The sequence below is a fragment of the Bufo gargarizans genome, chromosome 2, assembly GCF_014858855.1.
Source record: "Bufo gargarizans isolate SCDJY-AF-19 chromosome 2, ASM1485885v1, whole genome shotgun sequence".
In the NCBI taxonomy this organism is placed as follows: Eukaryota; Metazoa; Chordata; class Amphibia; order Anura; family Bufonidae; genus Bufo; species Bufo gargarizans.
Window position 1 is genome coordinate 425,365,710 of NC_058081.1, and position 23,844 is coordinate 425,389,553.

General features: G+C 46.2%; 1 protein-coding gene across 1 annotated transcript in view; it reads left to right on the top strand.

The window, feature by feature from the left end:
* The first annotated feature begins 5,958 nt into the window (after positions 1–5,958).
* LOC122928254 (ankyrin repeat and KH domain-containing protein 1-like) overlaps positions 5,959–23,844 on the top strand; it is a 259,680-nt gene continuing 241,794 nt past the window's right edge. The window contains exons 1-2 of the mRNA XM_044280911.1: positions 5,959–5,972; positions 6,045–6,316. Of these exons, the coding sequence (XP_044136846.1) occupies positions 6,104–6,316 (213 nt within the window). The 5' untranslated portion in view covers positions 5,959–5,972; positions 6,045–6,103. The remainder of the gene's footprint in view (positions 5,973–6,044; positions 6,317–23,844) is intronic.

Below are 23,844 nucleotides of genomic sequence, written 5' to 3' on the forward strand. Positions count from 1 at the left end.
AGAAAGTGAGAAGTGTCCAGAAAGAATTCATAGAGGCAACAATCAGTCGGCCAGGGGGATTAATCAATGTCTTACATAGAACACTGGGGTTATGGGTGATTGAATGACCAGATAGGTGGACATTTTCTGGTCAGTCACCCCCATCTCATAATAACAGCTCACAATTTGTGAGATTTAATTTTTTTATAGTCCATACAGAATGGTAAGTATCTTCATCAGCTAGCTGTCGTGCAATCTCAGTTATGTAATCAGTTTTGTTCATTACAACGATAGAGCCCCCCTTAGGCTACATTCACACCTGCATTCGGTGCGGATCCATCTTGTATATGCACAGGCGGATCCGCACCGATAAAACAATCGCTTATATCCGTTCAGAACGGATTTTTTGCATTATTCTTTCAAAAAAAGTCTAAGTCAAAACGGATTCGTCCTGACTTACATTAAAAGTCAATGGGGACGGATTCCGTTTTCAATTGCACCATATTGTGTCAGTGAAAACGGATCTGTCCCCATTGACTTACATTGTAAGTCAGGACGGATCCGTTTGGCTCCTCATCGTCAGGCGCACACCAAAACGCTGCAAGCTGCCTCCAGAGCGGAATGGAGGCGGAACGGAGCCAAACTGATGTATTCTGAACGGATCCTTATACATTCAAAATGCATTGGGGCTAAACTGATCCGTTTTGGGCCGCTTGTGAGAGCCCTTAAAGGATCTCACAAGCGAACCCAGAAACGGCAGTGTGAGAGTAGCCTTATCCGCAGGTTTTATTATGACTGTAAAGTGATATTCTATTGTGATGTCATACTCATGGTAAGTCTCATTTCACCTCTTTGTATCGTATTTATAACTTGTCTAATGTCTCTAGAGCTGACTTGTATGAAAGCCTCTGCAGGGTGATAGTATTTAGATGGCGTGTATGTGCTCTTGTTTCTCAATCCAAAATCAATCAGGGAAAGAGTTCCCGCATTATCTTTAACTATTTCAGAGGGGACCTCGTTTATAGTATGGCTCCTTGCAAAATGAGCTTTCCATCTTATCTTGCGATAAAATTGTTGTAAGTCCACTTCCATTTGAAAACTGTCAAAGTTCTCGAAGGGGCTAAAAGATAATCCTCTCTGTAATATGCTCATTCCTAGTGGATTTAAAGAGGACCTTTCACTACTCTACAAACGAAAAACTAACTATACCTGTGGGCAGAGCGGCGCCCAGGGGTCCCCCTGCACTTACTAGTAAGTCTGGGCGCCGCTCCGTTCGCCCGGTATAGGCTCCGGTGTCTGTGCTCCCTCTGACTGTTTTCTTGTAGGAGGCGTGTCCCTTGCTGCACTGCTGGCCAATCGCAGCGCACAGCTCATAGCCAGGCTATGAGCTGTGCGCTGCGATTGGCCAGCAGTGCAGCAAGGGACACGCCTCCTACAAGAAAACAGTCAGAGGGAGCGCAGACACCGGAGCCTATACCGGGCGAACGGAGCGGCGCCCAGACTTACTAGTAAGTGCAGGGGGACCCCTGGGCGCCGCTCTGTCCACAGGTATAGTTAGTTTTTCGTTTGTAGAGTAGTGAAAGGTCCTCTTTAAGATCCTAGAGGATAAATTAATAACTAGCGGGAGATCTGTACCCGTGATCATGTTATGATGCTCCCCGTTGTTCCTGCCCGCCTTGGGCTCCTGGAAGATGCCATCAGCGATCTCTCCTGGGAAAAGGGGAAGTCAGTCTTGTGTTCCTATTGAGAAATCACTGCCGGAACTCGAAGAATGGTATCCTCCTCCGGAACCTCCCCTAAAACCCGGTTTCCCACGCTGTGAAGGGTCCTGCCACCTGTAGACTCTTAATAAATCCTCGTTGTCTCTGAGGAACTTTGACCGTCTCTTCTACCACCCGCACAGGGGTAAACCCTACAAGATTAGTAGTTACTTTACTTGTAATATCACCAATGTCATCTATTTAATGAAATACCCTTGTGGCTTAGTGTACATAGGAGAAACTATTCAAGCCATCAAAGACAGAATATGTAAGCATAAATCTACTATCCGTACTGAGAATCTGTTATTACCCATACCTCACCATTTTTATACATTTAAACATCGTATTTCCCAACTTAGATACCAAGTAATTGAGCAGGTGAAAGTACCAAGAAGAGTGGGAGATATTAAAAAATTACTCTTGAAAAGAGAAGCATACTGGATTCATACCCTGGGGACCCTACATGCACAGGGTTTGAATAGAGAGGTTGAGATTGGTCATATTGATAATTAAATGGAGATTTAGTTGCCCCTTTATACATTTATTTATTTTTTATGTTTCTTTACAGAGTCCATCGTTACAATAAAACTTACTATGTCATTTTTGAGTATCCTTTGACAATGGCTTGTTAATATGACTCTGTTCCAGAATAGAGGTTTGAGGTTACCTAGTTTTACGTCACAGGAACTGATGCATTATAAATGTTGTAAATATAAGAACATATTTTATCAGTTGAGAAAGACTAGGACGGGCCGAAACGCGTATGTTATTCATGTATTGAAGAATTAATGAATATTGAAGAGAACCACAAGCGCTGCTGGGAGTTTGTTTGGACTATATGTTTTGAGTGTCCAGGAGCAGCGTTGATTGGACCGAGTGCTGCGCCTTGTCCATTTTCCTATCTCAATGGAGAACGACAGACGGGCGCTTCTGGCTAGCATTGTTCACAGTGAAGTCACCGACTCTGACGGCTGAGATTTAGGACAGCCACCCTGTATGGCTAGTGCAAGGGTAAAGCCTGCCCATCAAAGCCGGTGATGTCACTGGGAAAAATATTACTTCAAAGCCTCCAAAGCCCTTGGCCTATGCAATCAAGAGCTGCGCAAGGTAGAGTATGACAGTTTCAAATACTACAAATTTTCATACCGAAGGGGTAAGGAGATATGTCTGGGTCCAGCTATGAGCCCGGGCAACCTCCGTTAAATATTTAATAATAAACTATGGATAGATAAAATTTACTAGCAAACTCGAAAATTTTTAACATTTTTTAATTATCTTATGGCAAGCATTAACGGTTCTGCAGGTGAAATGGTGTGCTGTCTTTCGATCCGGTGAGAGACCCTTTTTAGCAGATCGTCAAAACTGGAAATGCTCATCCGTAGATAGTTGATAAACTTGTCTGATAATGTCACAGTTCAGGAAAAAGAACTTCAAATGCACCCCTTCTCATTCGAGACGGTGTTGTTTCACTCGAAGACGTCTCCTCCAGTGGAAAACCAAGATTAGCGCCTGAAATCCAAATTAAATGTGGTGACAGCATGTTCGCTATTTTCAGAAGCATCAGCGGGATATGTGACCTTCTGTCTTCTTTTATAGCCACTGTACAATTTGCATCTCAAATTGATGCTTTTGATCTTTGGAATATTTAAAAAACGTATCCGTTATTCTGTTTGAAACCGGATGATATGGATCCGCCAAACACGGATTGCATACGGTATGACGGATCTGGCAGGCTGTTCCGTTGCTGGTAAAGCCTGTCGGCTTCAAGCAACGCAAGTGTGAAAGTACCCTAAGTTTGTCAGTAGCTCACTGGGCATGTTTACATCAGCTAATGGTCGGGAATAAAAGCGCAGGCGATCACTGATCCTCTCCACAGCAAAGGTGTACAATTCACGTCTGCAAGATGATATGGCACCTCCAGGTATAACAAGGCTGAAGTTGGGTTCTTATTCACATCATTTGTATTTTTTGTGCTTTTTTTTTTTTTTATGCGCTTTTTTTATGGAGGAGACCTTACCACCAGTAATAAACTAAAGTAAAGTGAGCTGTCCTAAATGTAAATCAGTTGAAAGTGGCATTAAAAACAAATGACGGGCACAAAATGGGCATAAAAGTGGGCACAAAAAGGTATCATTTAAAAAAGAATTAAATACATTTGGGCTAGTGATATCACACTGCCCAGTATCAGATACAGTTACGTTCAGCTTGGCCTGAACAGATTATTGACACAAGAACTGGCATCAAAGTGGGCAAATTGGAACTTTTCTATCATTTGAATAAGTGGTGTATTTAAATGGTTAAATGAATTCAGGCCACTGAAATTGGAGTGCCAACATACAGAGGGTGATGTCCTGCATCAGATACAGTTGAGATCAGATTGGTGTGAGCAGGTTCTGAGAAGAACTGGCATTAATGTGGGCAAATGGACACTTTTCAATGATTTCAATAATTAACAGGTGTTTTTAAAGGGTTAAATGAATATTCTTTAAACCACACATTTTCTCTCCCGTTGGTACAGGACTCCTACCCGACTTCAGAAAATATACCCTCAGTCCTCAAATATATGTTGGCGGTGCAGCTCCGGGTACCATACTCTATGGGCCAGATATATCATTAGGCAAAGTCACTTTTGTGGAGTGGAAAAGTCGCAAAAAAGTCCCAAAGGCTAAAACTGCGCACAAATTTGCGACTTTTTTCTGCTCTGCACTATGCTCGCCAGTTTTCTAAAAGTGGGCGTGTTTTCGTATGTAAATGAATCTCTAGACAGATTTACTATTGGGACTTTTTTAAAAAGTCGCAACTTCACTCCAGTGAGGACCATGCTTATCTTATGAGACTTTTTAATAGAACGTGCGACTTTTTCATAAAAACGTGCGACTTTTGTAAAGCTGCTTACTGACGGATAAACTGCGACCGTCAAACCACATTTATTACAGTCTTAAAGGGGCGATCATAAATCTGACTTGGCTAAAACTGACTTTAGCCATATGTGAAAGTGGAGTGAGCTGTCAGAGTCGTGATAAATCTGGCCCTATATCTAGTGGGAATGTTCAGTTCTCGCCCCAGGTTCTCACTTTCATTCTTTACATGGGGACTCTACGAGGCTTACTCCCGAGATGGCTCTCCTCTCTATTTTCCTGGCTCTTTTTCAAGGATCCGGAAGGGTCTTCTGGGATTTTTCATCTTGGCAACTCACCAGATCATTCCTAGGAAGGGGAAATCCACATCCCCCTTCTAGAATGCATTGGGCTGAGGCAATGAACCAGATTATGAGGGTGAAATAACTTTCAGGATAAATATAACAGGCGTTGCCATTGGTCTAGTTTCAGAGCCTCCTCTAGGTTTGACCGATGGGGCTGAGAGAGGCACAGTCCCAGGTGACTCATACGGGTTTGCACTCTTAGGCTACTTTCACACTCGCGTTTGGTGCGGATCCGTCAGATAATACAACCGTCTGCATCCTTTCAGAATGGATCAGTTTGTATTATCTATAACATAGCCATGACGGATCCGTCCTGAACACCACTGAAAGTCAATGGGGGACGGATCCGTTTTTCTATTGTGCCAGATTGTGTCATCAAAAACGGATCCGTCCCCATTGACTTACATTGTGTGTCAGGATCCGTTTGGCTCTGTTTCATCATCCGGACACCAGAATGCTGCAATCAGCGTTTTGGTGTCCACCTCCAGAGTGGAATAGAGACAGAACAGAGGTAAACTGATGCCTTCTGAGCGGATCCTTTTCCATTCAGAATGCATTAGGGATGGATCCGTTTTGGACCGCTTGTGAGAGCCCTGAACGGATCTCACAAACTGAAAGCCAAAACGCCAGTGTGACAGTAGCCCAAGAAACTCAAAAATCAGAAAACAGCTTCAGCCTCGTCCATATATAGATGTTTATTCAGGTAGAGGCCGAGCCGACCCGTCACTGTAGCCATCCCCGCTGAGTCGCTGACTAATAAATCCCACGGCTTGGGCCACGCCTCTGGGCTGTGACGCACGCGTTACCTGAAAGGGTTTCCATAATGCTGTGCGTCACGTGATCCGCGTTTCTGGCCCCGCCTGTCTTTCAGCTAGAGGGGCGGGACCCCGAAGAGTGTGAGTGCAGTAAACTCGGCCTGAAAGCGAGACTGACGTCACGGAGAGTGACTGCTCCCACACCAACCAGCTGCTAGCTCGTGGCCAATCAGTGAGCACTTTGCTGCCCAGGGGCGGGGCTTACAGGACAGCAAGGTAGTGCGGCAGAAGTTCATGAGGAGACGTTTTCGGGTTTTTTTTTTATCCTAAACTTCCAACGTGTTCTAGGTCCGGCTGCTTGTCGCGAGCCCGGTAAAGTGACCCGAGGCGGACCATCACCCGGCGCCATGCAGAATGCTGAAGTCACCGGCGGCTACGAGCATGAGATTGACTCGGTGACTCCTCTGTCGCCCCTTGGCTTAGAGGCTGAAGTTTTCCTGCCGGGGAAGAACGTGCACTTCATCGCCGACGTCCCGCCTGGCGACACGCTGGACTTTAAGCTGGCAGCCGTGCTCTCGTCCGGAGCGGGCTCTGGCAGCGACGAGGATGAAGTGTCTGAAGTAAGTGTGGCGCTTCCTGCTTGTGGCACCGCTCCGTTTCCTCTAGCACGGCCGATCCGGTCCTGTTTTCGCAAGTCCCAGTGCTCCTGGCAAGTGTAGGTGTGTGCTGGGGCCCCAGCAGAACTTCAGCAGGGGCCTGGATTACTCCCAGGACTTAGGCCCAAGTTTTGTGTCCTAGCATGGGGCTGACCGTGGCTTTGTGGTTGGCCACATACATGGTGCCAGTGAGAGTCTGTCACCGTATACATGGGCGCTTCTCCGTGGCCCCTGTTCGGAGAAATAACCCATTTTAGTTTGTTAATGAGCCCCTAGGTGCAACAAGGGAGCCACTGTTGCACTGTGAGTCTCTGCTCTTTAGATGTAATGGTATCTAGGGGCAGTGCATTTGGCCTGATCCGGGGCTCTCCAGCTAGCACCATTACATCTGCTTGGCCCTGTCAAAGTGGTGGGAGCAGCCGGTCTAATGTTACATTACCCTACTTCGTGAGATTTCCCTACCTCATCACTTCCCGTCGCACCGAAAATGACGTGAGGAGGCGTGCCGGAGTTGTGCCGGTATGCGCAAAACGACGGTTTAAGGAAATCTCACAGCGGAGTTCAGCTGGACACCCAGACACTGCGCATGCGCTGGAGAGCCTCGCTAGCCTTAGGGTAGGGAAAAAATACGGCCCAGTGTGTAAGTGCGGATAACGACAGAACATCATCTGATCTCCGTGCCTGCAGTTAGCCGCACTTGCGCACTGGGCCGTTATTTTTCCCTACCCTAAGGCTGGTGAAGCTCTCCAGCGCATGCGCGGTGTCCAGCTGAACTCCACTGTGAGATTTCCCTAAACCGCAGATCGGCAACTCCGACGTGACCGGAAGTTACGAGGTAGGTAAATCTCACGAAGTAGGGTAATGCACCTTGAGTCCCTGCCGGTGTAACGTTACAACAGCAGCTCCCTTGTTGCACCTAGGGGCTCATTAACATAAACTAAAATGGGTTTCTCTCTGAATAGAGACCACGGATCAAGCTCATCTCCTTTGCACCTGGGAAGTGGTGTTAAAAAGTCTTAGGTGCGACTTTTTAGAAATTTGGCTTATCTGTCTGTTGTTACACTGCCCTCGCCACTTTCACTAAAGCGGGCATGACAATGGTTGGAAAGGGGGCGTGGCCAGTCACCCTGACTAATGTATCTTTTACGCTAGTTTTCTGGGGCAATTGAAGCCATAAACCCACAGCAGCTCTGAGCAGTAGTAGATTCTGTATAGGCGGAGGGTGTGCCTCGTACTAGAGTGGTGCATTCTCCGACGGTGCAGGGAATTTTAGGACCAGCATTTAAAGGAATGTTCCACTCTTGTAAGATTTGTGTGTTCACTCCAAAAATATCACGCTGTGTTCACATCTCGGTCAAGATATTTCAGCTGCCTGACCCAGCACAAATGCCGGCTGTTGGCCGGACCAAAAACCGTTGCGGCAGAGGTCTCTGGCCGGCTGTCCTACCAGAGTTTACCTGGCCACCGGACCCCATTGACTGTAATGGGAATCTGTCTGCTACCCGGCAAATATACCAGGAATATATGTCTGGCCGATTGCCACAGCAGCAAGCTGAAGATGTGGAAGTAGCCTAAGCCTAGTAATAGGTGTAGAAATCACTTTACTGCAGTCATCTCCTTACTTTCACAGGCATGATTACAACGACGGATATCACCTCTATAGATAGAAAAATAACATAGGATCCACCATTCACAATAGGTGGTGGCCAAAGCTCATCTATCAGAGCAAGAAGAGAAAACGGCGCTCAAACGTAGTAGGAAATGTTATTTATTCCATCCCAAATTCATTAACAAGTTACCATTGGCCAACGTTTCGGTCTATCCTAGACCTTGTTCACGGCCTAAATAATACATACATGACAATAACAATTTATAAATGGTGGCATATAATAAAAAGAAGTTACATATATATTCAATGGTTTCAGGTATGTCCTTGGGGTAATACCTTCAGATTGTCATCCCAAAAGGTTCTTCAAAGGCATACTGCAATTAAGGTAGCCAGGATACGATCATGTATGAAGGCCCCCTTATAGAACTAGGCAGTGCAGACTACATACTGGGCTGTCAGGACGTCATCCACACAATTGGTGAAGTAGGTACATGCATATTAAGTTTAGAACCTAGATTCCAAACTCTATATATCTGCAAGTGACCCACTGTCAAACTAGTAAGCTTGCGGTTAAATATTAGGGCAATCGTATCATTTATATTACATAGTTAGGTGTAACTGGCAGTAAAAGTAAAGTTACTGGCGGATATTAGGGCAGTCTTACATTTATATTGCATAGAATAAAGTACAGGCCGTGAACAAGGTCTAGGATAGAACGAAACATTGGCCAATGGCAACTTGTTAATGAATTTTGGATGAAATAAATAAAATTTCCTACTACGTTTTGAGTGCTGTGGTTTCCTCGTCTTGTTCCTATAGTATACTTACCACTGAGCAACCCCCCCCCTCCCCCCAGACCTCTGCACAGGTCACAGAGCATGCCTAGAAAACATTCCCATAGAGGTCATTGAGTCAGCTTCTGTCTATTGCGCATGGGGCTGCTGTATAGCATATCTCTAAATATTGTTAAACATTTGGCACTGTCAACGATCTCCCTATCGAACTGCATAGACATAGTCCTGGATCACTTGATTAAAACAGAGTGGGAGATTTGTCAAACTGGTGTAAAGTAGACCTGGCTTAGTTGCCCATAGCAACCAATCAGATACCTTCTTCCATTTTCCTAAGGAACTGTGAAAAATGAAAGGTGGAATCTAGTTGCTATGGACAACTAAGCCAGTCCTACTTCCAACCAGTTTGGCAAATCTTTCCCAGTATTTCTTTTCCTAATATGACAATTAGGCTTGGATACAAGACTGCGTCACCAAACCTGTGAAAGAGAGGTTGGCCACAGAAAGGAGCGGGCCTTGGGTGCACCAAGAGCAATGATTAGTGTTGAGCGAATCGGGCTTTGGATGCTTCTTCAAAAACTTCGGAATAATACTGTACAGAGATTTGTCTCCGTACAGTATTAGGGCCCATTCAGACAGCAGTTTGAACGGCTCTGCGCCTATTCCGCAAATTTTGCGGAACGGATGCTGACCCATTCATTTCAGTGGGACTGCAAAAGATGCGGACAGCACACGGTGAAAGGATGGAACATGTCCTATTCTTGTCTACAAATGCGGGCAGGAATAGGCATTTTCTATTATGGTATCGGCCATGTGCGGTCTGTGAGTTGTAGAATGCACACGACCGGTATCAGTGTTTTGTTGATCTTCAAAACACTAAATGGGGCCTTAGAATGTACGGTCTCTGACGAGCCGAAGTAAGTTTTTCATGGAGTCGCGCTTGACTTCGGTAGTTAATTTTTTTTTTAAAGTGGAAAACCACCTTTAAAACTTGAAACCGAACTCTGCTTTGTTTCTGAGGTACTAGTCACAACTGAAGCAGAGTTTGGTTTTAAGGTGGTTTTCCACTTACTTCGGCTTATCGGAGCCCATACATTTGTATACTCTACTGAGACGGATGCAGTATTATTCCGAAGTTTTGAACAAAATGACTTCGGATGAAGCATCCGACGCTCGCTTCACTCAAACCCAACAATTATGACCAAACTAGGCCGCAAATGCACATGGTGCTGTTTCTCTTCGGCGCACTGTAGTGTTGCCAGTTTATGACTAGGGATGAACAAGGTCCGGGTTATTTAAGAAATCCGTTATGGATTTCACTACCATGGACCATAAGTTATGGTCCAGAACCTTGTACGCTGAACTTAAAACACAAGTTCACTCATCCCTAATTGTGACCACACAGTGAATATTGGTGTGTTCCGAAGAAACTAGGGGGTGAGGGGACACCCTCTGCGTCTGGCGGAAAGAAGGTTTGTACACAAACATAGAAGAGGATTCTTTACGGTAAGAGCAGTGAGACTATGGAACTCTCTGCCTGAGGAGGTGGTGATGGGGAGTTCACAAAAAGAGTTCAAGAGGGGCCTGGACGGCATACAAGGAGATTAACCCCTGACCTCTGTAGGGACAGGAACAGAGAGAGGTTAAATACCCCCTTCTCACCACCAACACCAGTGTTTCCTGTACCTACATAGGACAGGGCAGAGAAAGGTCTCCCTGTATGCAGGGAGATGAAGCTAGGAAGTACAAGGATTTTTTTTAATTTTTTTTTACCTGAGCAAAATCGCTGGCATCCTACCATGGCGTCCCTCCTGCCCTCCCACGGTCCCAGTACTAACGCTGGTCAGGGGTGTGTGGGTTTACTCGCTCTGGTTGTATCTGGGGCCTGGTCCCAGGGCAACTGCTCCCTCCTGGCCTACCAAGGCTTCAGCAGGTTTGTGCACCCGGCGCCTGAGGCGCATATGTGTGACGTCACATCCGGCACTTGGGAAGTGACGTAGGCGGCGTTTGGTGCCCGGCTCAAAGCCGAGGCCTCAACATTCAGTGGATGCTCCTGAGAAGTCTGTAGCCCCTCGCCTGTGTCTCCTGGACTGAGAGGGCAAAAGCATCCTGCCGTGATGTCTGGGACAGACGTGCGCTCTCCTAAGGAGTCCGAACCCCCTCTCCTGCAACAAAAAAAGGGGGGAGTGAATATTTGATCCCCCTGCATGAGGCTTCTGTTGGTCCCTCTACACCCCTCTGGATCCATACACCCCCCCCCCCTTTTCCCTCTGACCATCCCCTTATAGCTACCTTCTCCTCCTTTCAGGTGTCCAAAGAAAGGTCAAGAGATCCCTCAGATGCATCTCCTGTAATGGCAAACTTCCAGACAATTATCCCAAGAAGCTTTGCAAAGATTGTATATCTATATTGTATATAAAGATTGTATATTGTACGTGACGAAGCAAATTCGTTCATCTCTGGCCCACCTATCCGCCAATCCCTCCGATTTACCGCAACACAAGAGGAAGCGTGCTAGGTCACCTTCCTCTTCTGACTCTGAGGCCATAGTGGACGAGAGCGTCCATTCAGTCAAATCATGGGAAGAGCGGGGGAAAGAGTCTCCGATTCGGACTCTGTTGATAGTTGCCGCAGATTCTATTTTTGTATGGAAGATATGTTCGACCTACTCGGAGCGGTCAAATCCACAATGGGTGTGGAGGAAGTTCAACGCACCCATTCCGTAGAGGAAGAAATGTTTAGAGGTTAAGTGTTAAAAAAACATGTGTTTCCCATAAAGGACAGCATTAGGCTACTTTTACACTTGCGTTCAGAGCGGATTCGTCTAGTGTCTGCACAGACAGATCTGCTCCTATAATGCAGACTATGGGATCTGTTCAGTACGGATCCATCTGCATTATAGTTTAGAAAAAATTCTAAGTGTGAAAGTTGCTCAGACGGATCCGTCCAGACTTTACATTGAAAGTCAATGGGGGACGGATCAGTTTGAAAATTGAGCCATATTGTGTCAACTTCAAACGGATCCGTCCCTATTGACTTACATTGTAAGTCTGGACGGATCCGTTTGCCTCCGCACGGCAAGGCGGACACCCGAACGCTGCAAGCAGCATTCGGGTGTCTGTCTGCTGAGCGGAGGACAAACGCTGCCAGACCTGATGCATTCTGAGCGGATCCGCATCCACTCAGAATGCATTAGGGCAGTACAGATCCGTTCGGGGCCGCTTGTGAGAGCCTTCAAAAGGAACTCGCAAGCGGAGCCCCGAACGCTAGTGTGAAAGTAGCCTTAGGGACATGGTTTTGGAGGAATGGGCAGACCCTGAAAGACGTCTGGGAGTTTCTACTTCCTTTAAAAATAGGTTACGATTTGATCCCAGGGAATCCAAGATCTTCAATGAGATCCCCAAGATGGATGTACAGGTTGCTAAGGTGAACAAGCAGACATCCCTACCATCCCGTTTGAGGATGCCTCCCAGCTCAAAGATTCCATGGATCGTAAAGCAGACAGCCTCCTCGGGAAATCTTGGGGAGGCTTCCATGTTTAAGATTAAAACTAACATTGTGGCTACTTCCGTCGCTAGATCCATATTTCTTTGGCTGGGAGAATTTAGAAGACCATATAAAGAATAAAACGTCTAGAGAAGAAATCCTCAATTCCCTTCCTTTCTTAAAATCTGCTACTGCCTTCCTGGCGGACACCTCGGCTGAGTTGGTCTGATTCTCTGCGAGAGATGCGTCACTTTCCAACTCGGCCAGACGGGCACTTCGGATGAAATGCTGGTCCGGGGCCAAGACTTCAAAATTAAAACTTTGCTCTATACCCTTTTCCGGGGAGTAAGTTTTCGACCCAGTCCTGGATAAAATTTTTGAAAAAGCCGCTGACACAAACAAAGGGTTTCCGGAGTATCATCCTTCAGGCGCCGATTTCCCTTTCACTCTTCCTCTGGTCAAGAGAGAAGCTACAGGGGGAAGGGGAAGTCGGTGCGCTGGAGTTACCTCAAAGAGGGAAGAGAGAGGTCAATCCTCCTCCCACCAGAAACCACCCGACAAGCAATGACGCCGTAGTGGGGGGGGGGGGGGGAAGACTCTCAAGTTTCCTGGCAGAATGGGAATCTATTTCCCAAAATCCCTGGGTCTCCAGAATAATCGGAACAGGTTATCAAATAGAGTGGTCTTCAAAAACCCCCAAACAAATTTGCGCTAACACGATTTCAACACAACCTTTGTCAGGGAGTCAAAAATTTTCTTCTGATGAATGTAATCACCCCAGTTCCACCTCCAGAAAGGGGCCGGGGATACTATTCAACATTATTCCTAGTGAGGAAAAAAAGAAGGCTCATTTCGAACAACCAACCTGAAACCCTTAAACAAATGTATTCTTTACTAGAAATTCAAACCCTTGCATCTACAATACCACTCCTAAGCAAAGACGTCTTCATGTGTACAATAGACCTGTGAGATGCTTATTACCATATTCCTATTCACGTCACAGAGTTTTCTCCGGTTTGCAATCCAGGATATAACGGGGAAAATTCATCATTATCAGTTCAAAGCCCTCCACTTTGGGATCTCATCGGCCCGAGGATCTTTACCAAAGTGGTGGTAGAGATGGTTGCCTTCGTCATGAGAAAGGGACTTATGGTGGTACCCTACTTGGACGACTTTCAACTCGGATCTGAAATATTTTCTCCATCTTAAACAACCTCGGATGGATTATAAACGAAAACAAGTCCGTCCTCACCCCCTCAAGGAAAGTCAGTTTTCTAGGCATGATTCTGGACTCCCGAAGGCAAGTGGTATTCCTACCTCAAGACAAGATCTCGACTCTTCAGCAAAAAAATCTAATCCTTTCAGAAGAAAAGGTCATGCTCAATCAGAGAAGCAATGAGTCGGCTAGGTCTGTTAACATCCTGTATTCCGGCAGTTCCCTGGTGCCAGATTCACTTCAGACCTCTTCAGTCTTGATCCTGGGCGTCTGGAACAGGCGTCAATCCTCCCTGGATCATCAAGTAATCCTTCCAATCCGAGTACTTAATTCCCTTAACTGGTGGAAGAACCACAAAAACTTTGGCAGAAAACTCCCCTAATACAAATGGTAACAGACGCGAGTCTGTCCGGCTGGGGCGCAAAGGTAGGAGATCATCTTTTTCAGGGCACCTGGCCACAATTGATCAAATCCCAGTCGTCAAACTTCAGGGAACTTAGAGCAGTTTGGGAGGCAAACGGCAGAGAAAATAGTATCTCTTCACCATATAAGAGTGCTATCAGACAACACTACTGGCATCGCTTAACTCTCCCATCAAGGGGGAACACAGTCAGCAACTCTTCAAACGCTGACAACAAAAATTTCATGGGCAGAGCAAAAAGTGGCCTCCATCTCTGCAATTCATCTGAAGGGAACGCTGAATCTGAAAGCAGATTTCCTCAGCCGCCACAGGATCGATCATACGGAATGGTCCCTAAGCTCAGAGACATTCAAGTTGGTGGTAGAAAAGTGGTGGATGCCCGATGTGGATCTATTCGCCACCAGGGTAAACTCAATGGTGGAGACATTCTGTTCCTTAAACCCCAGGGACAGACCTCATGCCCTGGACGCCTTCGCCATCCGTTGGCATTGGAAGCTATGCTATGCCTGGACAACGCCACAGTAATCGTGATTGCTCCCCTATGGCCGAAGAGGAGCTGGTTCGCATCTCTCCAGAGCTACTCCCTCCAGGATCCCTGGCTCCTTCCTATGCCGGGGGATCTACTCCATCAGGGTCCGGTTCTACACCCAAACCCACAGCTTCTGAAACTAGCGGCAGACTCTAAAACGACAGGGCTTATCAGATAAAGTTATAACTACCTTGAAAGCATCCAGGAAGAAAGTAACCTCCACAATCTACCTTAAAATCTGGAAGCGCTTCTGCTCCTAGAGTGGCGACAAATCTCCACACCTACATAGACCCAACATTCAAAGAATCCTGGATTTCCTGCAACAGGGTCTCAACCTGGGGCTTAGACCATCTTACCTGAAGGTCCAAATCTCAGCCCTAAGTTGTGTTTACATTAATTACTGTCCCTAAAGACCGCCTTCCTAATTGCAATAACCTCGGCCCACAGATTAGGCGAGTTGCAGGCTCTATCTGTTGGGGAACCATACCTTCGTGTCCTGGATGATGGGATCATTGTCCGACTCAACCCAGGCTTTCTCCCTAAAGTTGTATCCAGCTTTCATCAGAGCCGGGAAATTACCCTGCCTTTTTTGTCAGGGCTGTGGAGTCGGTAGATAAATGCTCCGACTCCTCAGTTTTTGGTATCTCAGACACTCAGACTCCTCTGTATTTAATATGCAAATGTGTTTTATACATTCTTTAAAGGAGGAAAGAAAGGCAACATACTTGTCATTACCACAGAACTACTGGCTAGGAAGCTGCTGCCTTCTCCTTTGTGTGCTGATCTTCTGCTGAAGATAGGGCAGTGGGAGGATCCAGGAAGGGACAGGGGAAGGGGCATTTATTTTAAAACATGATTTCCCTTGTAGAATCCCATAGTCATGTTTAAAGTGTTAGCTAACAATCTGAATTTACAAGTTTTTATAGCCTTAGCTGAATGACGGCAGTTTTTCAAATGGTTTACAGCTTCAGTCTTGAACTATTGACTATCCATTCCCGTCACTTAGAACAAGTGTCTGTAGTCCTGCAATAAGAAATATTACTTAATCAGTTATCAGTGAGGCTGGGTTCACACCTGAGCGTTTTACAGCGCGTTCCTACGCGCTGTAAAACGCTCAACAAGGAGAAACCAATGATTCCCTATGGGAATGGTTCACACTTGGGCGTTTTACAGCGCGTACGATCGCGCTGTAAAACGCCCGACGCTCCAAAAAGTACATGAGCGACTTTTGGGGCGTTTGTGGCCATAGGACACTGTAGTGAATCACACAAACGCGCGTCAAACGCGCGTTTACTATTACAAAAACGCGCATAAAAATGCGCGTCAAAAACGCGCGTTTGCGCAACGCTCAAGTGTGAACCCAGCCTGAGAGGCTAGATTAACTATGGGCGTTGCATTCCCTGTAACAGTGGAACCCAACACAATGGACAGTATAAGTATTGCCGCTCCTTAACTGTGCGTTGCGTGCCATATAGTGAAGTATATGAAAAGCATGCTTCTTCATGGTCACTTTTTACTTATTTTCTTCCTCAAACCTTTATAGGGCGAAAAATACGGTAATTATAACTTTTTGTGAATTGGGACTTTTTTTTTCTTTTTCAATTTAAATCTAGTAGGGGTCGGTACATTTTTGCCCTTCTCCGACTCAGACTCCACAGCCATGCTTTTGTCAACACCCCTCTGAGAGTCTTCCTTCCACTCTCTGGATGTTAGAAGGGCAGTTCTAGACTATATTTCTGCTATCGAAAAGTTTAGAAAATCTGACAACTTACTAGTACTCTTTGGAGGAAAGTACAAGGGCCAGAAAGCCCTCCTGGTCTTCTATAGCTAGATGGATCAAGTAAACCATTTGCCTGTGTTACCAAATTCAAAATCTTCCATGTCCAGTCAACATTAGGGCCCATTCCACTAGGGCCATATCTTCCTCTCAGGCAGAGCCAGCTGGTGCCTCCCTGGAAGAAATGTCGAGCTGCCACTTGGTCCAGCTTCCATACATTTATAAAGCACTACCGCCTGGATCTTTCCAGAGCCTCTGATCTGTCCTTTGGGCGGAAAGTCTTCCAGGCAGTTGACCCCCCTTTAACTGATATATTTTGTATATCTCCTTGTATGCCGTCCGTGATGCTATGGAAAAACCGGAATTAGACTTGCTGATCCGTCTTACAAATGCATTAAAATGCCGGATCCCGCATTCAGGTAAGTGTTCAGGTTTTTTTGGCCGGAGATAAAATCGTAGGATGCTGCGGTATTATCGCCGTCCCAGGGCTCCAGATGGCGACCAAAATGGTTGCAAATGCGACCTAGAATTGCTAAATGGCGACAAGACTTTGTAGTCTTGTCGCCATTTGCGCCTAGAACCGCCGCTGCTCTGCCGCTTTCACAAACTGACATGGCACGCGCTGCTCTCAGCAAGGCCATGTTCTCAACAACACAGTGACGGGGGAGAAGGAGGCGGTCCCTCCCCCCTGTACTGCTGCTGCCACCAATGGGCTGATAGCAGGGAGGGGAGGGGCTAAAGCCACTGCACCACCAATGAATATCTTTTATGCTTACAATACAAATGCAGGCTGCCATGCGGGTGCCGGACACATCCCATACCCGGCACCCAGCCTCTATGACTGCGCGCTGCGATCCGCCGCTATTAACCTCCCAGGTGCTGCACCTGAGGGGGTTAATAGCGGCGGATCGCAGCGCGCAGTCATAGAGGCTGGGTGCCGGGTATGGGATGTGTCCGGCACCCGCATGGCAGCCTGCGTTTGTATTGTAAGCATAAAAGATATTTTGTATGCGATTGAGTTGCGTTCTTTTTTTTTTTTTCTGCGCAAGTGCAATGTATTTTTCACGCACGTGAGAAACTGAATGTGGTACCGGAACCTGAAGTTCGGGTTTGGGTAAGGTGTTCTGTAGATTTTTTTATATTTTCCCTTGTTGTAATGGAAAATAATAGCCTTCTTAATTAGGGCTGCAGCTAACTATTATTTGAATAATCGATTAGTTGCCGATTAATTTCTTCGATTAATCAGGGAAAAACGACAAAATTACAAAACAAAGAGGTTTATATGATTTTACTTGAAAAATTATGTTCAAAGGCCATATTAAAACAAATTGTGGACAACACTATTATGGGGGATCCGTGGACGGCGCTGTTATGGAGAGGGGGATCCGTGGACGGCGCTGTTATGGGCATAACGGTGCACAGATCCCCCCCCCCCCCCCTCCCCATAACAGCCCCGGCCCCGCTGCTTAGTCGGACTAATCACTCATCTTTATTTTACCTTACAATGACCCTCCAGTAACAGGCAGAGCGGACGGCGGCGTAATGTCACTTACTCACGTGATGCACCTGCTCCGCCCACTTTATGAATGAAGGAGGCGGAGCAGGTGCGTCACGTGAGTAAGTGACGTTACGCCGCCGTCCGCTCTGCCTGTTACTGGAGCGTCATTGTAAAAGGTAAAATAAAGATGCAGTGACCGCTTGCCCGCATAGCAACGAATCGGCGATTATTCGATAACTGGATTTGTCTACAACGAATCCAGTTATCGATTATCGATTAATCGTTGCAGCCCTATTCTTAATAAATAATTAAACTCTCTCCTTAATCCACTTGTTCGCGCAGCCGGCATGTCTTTATTCTTCTTTGAGGACCTGGGTAAAAAGGACCTTTGACGTCACTGTGCTCGTTACATCGTCCATCACCATGGTGATAGACCATGTGATGAGCGCGGTGACGTCAGCACGGGTCCTTTTCCGAGAAGAGAAGCCTGGCTGTGCGAACAAGTGGATTAAGGTGAGTTAAAATTTTTAACCCATCATCACTATTTTACTAAGCATTCTGTATTAAGAATGCTATTTTTCCCTTATAACCATGTAAAAATGAAAAATAATAATGATCGGGTCCCCATCCCGATTGTCACTTAGAAACCATGCGTGAAAATTGCACTGCATCCGCACTTGCTTGCAGATGCTTGCGATTTTCACGCAGCCCCATTCACTTCTATGGGGCTTGTGTTGCGTGAAAAAAGCACATTATAGAGCATGCTGCGATTTTCACGCAACACACAAGGTATGCGTGAAAATCACCGCTCATGCACAGCCCCATAGAATTGAATGGGTCTGGATTCAGTGCGTGTGTGCAATGCGTTCACCAAGCATTGCACCCGCGCAGAGTTCTCACCCATGTGAAAAGGGGCCTTACACCTTGTAAAAATTAAACATTTGGTGCTAAAAATAAATCATTAAATATAATGTAATTTTTTTGAAACCCTTGTGAGTCAATCCAATCATTACACCCCTAGATGAATTCCTTGAATGCTTAATTTCTCAAAATGTGATTTTTCTCTTTCTGGCTCCATGTTGCATCGGCAACCATTCCTGCAAAATCTGTTCTCCAAACGATAAATGGCGCTCTCTCCCTGCTGGGTCTTACAGTGCATGTTTTAGAAGAAAATCTGCTCGGCTCCTCCAGCTCTAAAACATGCTGCTTACAGATTACACTGCATATCCATGGTGACAGGTTCCCTTTAAAAAAACAAAAAAAAAATCCTTTTGACTTTAGTGTCTATTTGTAAAGGAGAGTATTGTTCCTCAGTAGTACGACCACATGAAATATACCCAGTAAATAGATATGTCAGTGATATTCACCCATTTAGCTGCGACTGTGCCCAGAGTCCCTTTGGTCATTGTACCTTTTTACCATTTTAAAGGTCCCCTGTACAGGAAGAACACAATGTAATACGAAGAAAAAATGTGGGTGGTTCAGCTCGCACAACCCCTAGCAGGTGCAGATTGCTATGGTGAAATACAGATACAAGCGCAAAAACACAAAATGCAATCGCACACTGCAACCAGCACTCTGCCCTGCCTTTATGCTGGATGTTGAATGAGGCATTGGTGTACATTTTGGCCAAAGCGTAATAAGCCACTCACCGCGTCAAGGTCGCCTTAATGAGTGGTCCCTAACACTAGTTCCTACCTTGTGTGGCTGTCATGGCCCATAAAAAGTCCAGGGAGCGCAGGTACAGCATGCATGCCAAGCACACTCTGCTTTTAACCCCGTCTGGTGCCATTACAGCTTTCATCGGATCCAGGCATGCAAGTACCAACATGCATGCTGAGCCCACTTTATACTTCTCCTGGAGCCAAATGGCTACTGGTAGGTGCTATATAAGCAGACTCAGTTTTATACTGACTTGTCAGGTGTGCATGACTGCTTGGAGATCACCACGCCTCCAATATATACTAAAAAGAAAAAATATGGGGGTGTGCTTGGCGTGCATGCTGTACCTGCGCTCCCTGGACTTTGTGTGGCTGTCATGGCCCATAAAAGGTAGGAACTAGTGTTAGGGACCACTCATTAAGTGGCTTATTACGCTTTGGCCTAATTGTTTAATTAGCTTTTTTATTTTAATCCTAACCCGTGCAGTATACATAATGTCCCTCAGAGTGGACCCCAGCATTAAGGATCTATTCACACGTCTGCAATTTCGTTCCGAAATTTGCGGAACGGAATTGCGGACCCTTTCATTTCTATGGAGCAGCACGATGTGCTGCCCGGATACGGAATTGCTAACCCGCACTTCTGGATCCGCAATTCCATTCCCGCAAAAAATAGAACATTTCCTATTCTTGTCCGCAATTGCGGACAAGAATACGCCTATTCTATTAGTGCCGGCAATAGTGCGGTCCGCACATTGCCGCTGTCCATGTTTTTCTGGGATTTCCATAGAAATGAATGGAGCAGCCGCTCGCATGTGTGACCAGCTGCTCCGTTCAGGGGGTAATGGGGGTCTCCATTCTTGTGATCAGTGGGGGCCCAGCGGTACGACCCCCACTGATCTAATAGCTATTCCCTATCCTGTGGAATACCCCTTTTAAAAAGCAGATGGATAACATAGCTTGTAATATGCTGGCCAAGACCATTTGGGAGTTTATGGAATGGGTTGAAGACAAGAACATCTAGGAATGTGAAGCTCCTGGTCTCTCCCTTTTACCTGCCTCCTCTGGAAGAACAGAGCTTAACAGGCTGGGGGCCCTATTTCACCATCCGATATTCAGGCTGATGAGTGCCAATAAACAAACACATTGGTTACTGCTTGTCTAAATTGGCCTATTAGGCCTCTTTCACGCAAGCTAATTCCAAGCATCAGACTCGCAGCGTGTCAGAGAAAACACCCGTCCTGACCACCGCCATGTTCGCATAGCATTATATTTATGATGCTATGTAACCAGGGGTGGGATTAACATTTTCAACAGGCTCCCTACTCAATGGCGGATACATGGTGTCACGACGCATGTTTACATATACATACACCATATGCAACACACAGACCTACATATATATATATTACACATGCACAAATGCACCATATATACACTAGGGATCGACCGATTATCTGTTTTACCAATATTATTGGCCGAATTTTGAAAGTTAATGGTATTGGCATCTATTTAGCCGATAATGAATTGGGAACAAGGATCGCGCTGCTCTCAGCGCGATCAGTGTTCCCTCAACAGCACAGGGGAGAAGGAATCAGTGTCTCCCCCCCCCCCCCCCCCCCCCGTGCTGCTGCCACCAATGAGAGGAGAGGACAAGGGAAGGGGCTGTGGCCACTGCGTCGCCAATGATGCTGACTGACTTATTCATTCATATTCAACAGGAGGCGGGTGCTGGCTGCACAATCACATAGCGGGCTCCTGACCTATTAGCAGTAGCTGCGGAAGTTAACTCCTCAGGTGCCGCGGATCACAACTACCGCTCATAGAGGTCGGGTGCGGCTATGTGATTCTGCAGCCAGCTCCCGCCTCCTGTAAATGAATTAATGGGCGCGTTTATCTTCAGTGGTGGTGGTGGGACTTCTTTTCTGGACATAATTGGTATTGAGTCCATAATGAGAATAAAAGGAACGCTTTTTTTTCAGTGATAGAAGATATGTATAAAATGAATTAAATGTGTTATCCAAGACTAATAAAGACCTGCCAGAGTGGCTGACCCGCAATGGTGATCCTTCTTACCTGACCCTGCTGCTTGGTTCAGTCTCTGGGTTCCGCTCTCAATGACGGGATGATGTTTTCAGCACTGCAGGGAGAGGAAGAGCCAAACCCAGCGGTGGGGACCAGGTAAGTATAATCGTCACCGCAGGTTGGCCACTCTGGGAGGTCTGTATCAGTCTTGGATAATCCCTTTAAGCCCTCTTCCCTTTACCTTCTGTGCTGGCAGTGCGCTTCCCTATTCTGGGAATAGCCCCACCTTGTAGAGTCGGCTCCAAGCTTAGCAGCCCTTCAATCTAGGAGTCAACACTCAGGCATGCAGTGTGCAGACGAATCACTTGGGACTCTATGGGCAGTGGAGTTCCTTCTTTTCCTGTTATGTCACTTCCGATGTGTAGCAGGTCTTAGCCAACACCCATGACAACCTCCATGGCCATCTATCTAGAGCGGGGGGGTGATCTCTGGTCAGTGCAAGGTGGGATTTTCAATTGAATCAACGCTGTTGCTATGGTGGTAAGCTGTGCTTTAGTATTTTGTGGACCAGTCGTCTTCCATGTTTGAGGGTTCCTGCTTCTTTGTGTGTAAGCGAACGTTTTACTTATTGCCTTTATATTTTTAGGCTGAAGTGAAACTGTCATGTTTTCATAAAAAAATCTATTTTAGCAAATGTTTAGTTTCTTCACATACCACAGTTTTCCTTGTTTTTTCCCGTTACTTAAGGCTGTTTAAATATTTACAATATGAGGACCTTCTCAAAATGGCTCCTCTGCCAGTTCTCTGAGGCTAACACTGCCTTCCCTCACTTCCCATATAGACTTGCTGAAGCCAGCAGCTCCCTGCCAGCCAATCAGATTGGATTACTGAGAGACACGCCTCCTCACTCTGAAGCCTAATGCAGGCATGCAGTGTGAAGGACCGCTCCTCTGTCTTCTTAGCCAGAGACAGACAAGCCATAGCAACGTTCTTTTAAGGGAACAGTGGAAGAGACAGGGGACATTAATGAAAGCTGTTATAAGGTAATTGCAGATCTTTTGACAATTATTGACAGACTAAGGCTACTTTCACACTGGTGGCATGGACCTCCGGCAGGCTGTTCCGTCGGGTGAACAGCCTGTTGAATCTGTCCTGCCGCTAGTGAACGTGTGCCCCCCGGAATGCTGCTCCATCCCCATTCACTATAATGGGGGCGGGGCTGAGTTCCGGCGGAGGCACGGCAGCGCACAGCAAGAGGCTGCCGGAAAAAATGTCGGACATGTCGTAGTTTTATTCCGGCAGCCTCTCGCCGGGCACTGCTGTGCCTCTGCCGAAACTCAGCCCCGCCATTATAGTGAATGGGGACGGAGCGGCAGTCCAGGGGCACATGTTCACTAGCGGCAGGACGGATCTGACAGGCTGTTCACCCAACGGAACAGCCTGCCGGAGGTCCGTGCCGCTAGTGTGAAAGTAACTTAACTCGGGTATACATGATTAGCTCTATTAAACTAGTAAATACAAAAAATATGACAGTTAGTTACACTTTAAGAACGCTAACCAAATCAAGTGTTGCATCCTATAATAGGAATAGGAAATGTGATACATGCAAGAAAACTGTTTCTCCTACTTAAAAGCAACCATTGAAGTGAATGGGGCTCAACCCAATACCAAGCAAGGCAACAATATAATGTACAGCGCTGTGCTTGCAATACTGCGAGAAGGCCGTGGCACTCACAGGAGCTCCGGTGCCTTCTCAAACTGCTGATCAGTGGGGGTCCCGGGTGTCGAATCACCACCGATCAGATACTGTGGACCTCTCGTGAGGATAGGTCATTGGTATCAAAATCCTGGGAGAAAAAAAACTTTAACCACCTAACTGTTTTGCCCTAGTCCAGCTCCAGTATGGTAGCAGCTAGAAACATGCAACTTCTTGTTCTTTGAAAGCTGACATTCAGACAATACCAGAATGACAGCATTCTGTTCAGTACAGGGGAAGATATCACTGATAGAAATTGGGATTCTGTCAATGCGGCTGAAAGTGAAAGTAAAAAACAGGTTTTAGGCTACTTTCATTACCTGCGTTTAGGTGCGAATCCGTCTCGTATCTGCACAGACGGATCTGCACCTATAATGCAAACGCTGGTATCCATTCAGAATGAATCCGTCTGCATTGCTCTGTTAAAAAAATAAAAAAAAAGTGTAAGTCAAACGGATCCGTCCTGACTTGCATTTATAAATGCACCTTTTTCTCTCAATGAAAATGGATCGTCCCCATTGACTTACATTGTAAGTCAGGCTAGATCATCAGTTAAAACAAACTGCAGAACCCCTTTAATGTTCAGGACGAGCACTGCCTCTTCTTCAAACAGCAGATCAATGAGGGTGCTAGGTGTCGGACCCCCGCCAATCAGATATTGATGACCTATTTTGACAACAGGTCATCAATATATATGGCAGGACAACCCCTTTTAAGGCCCCT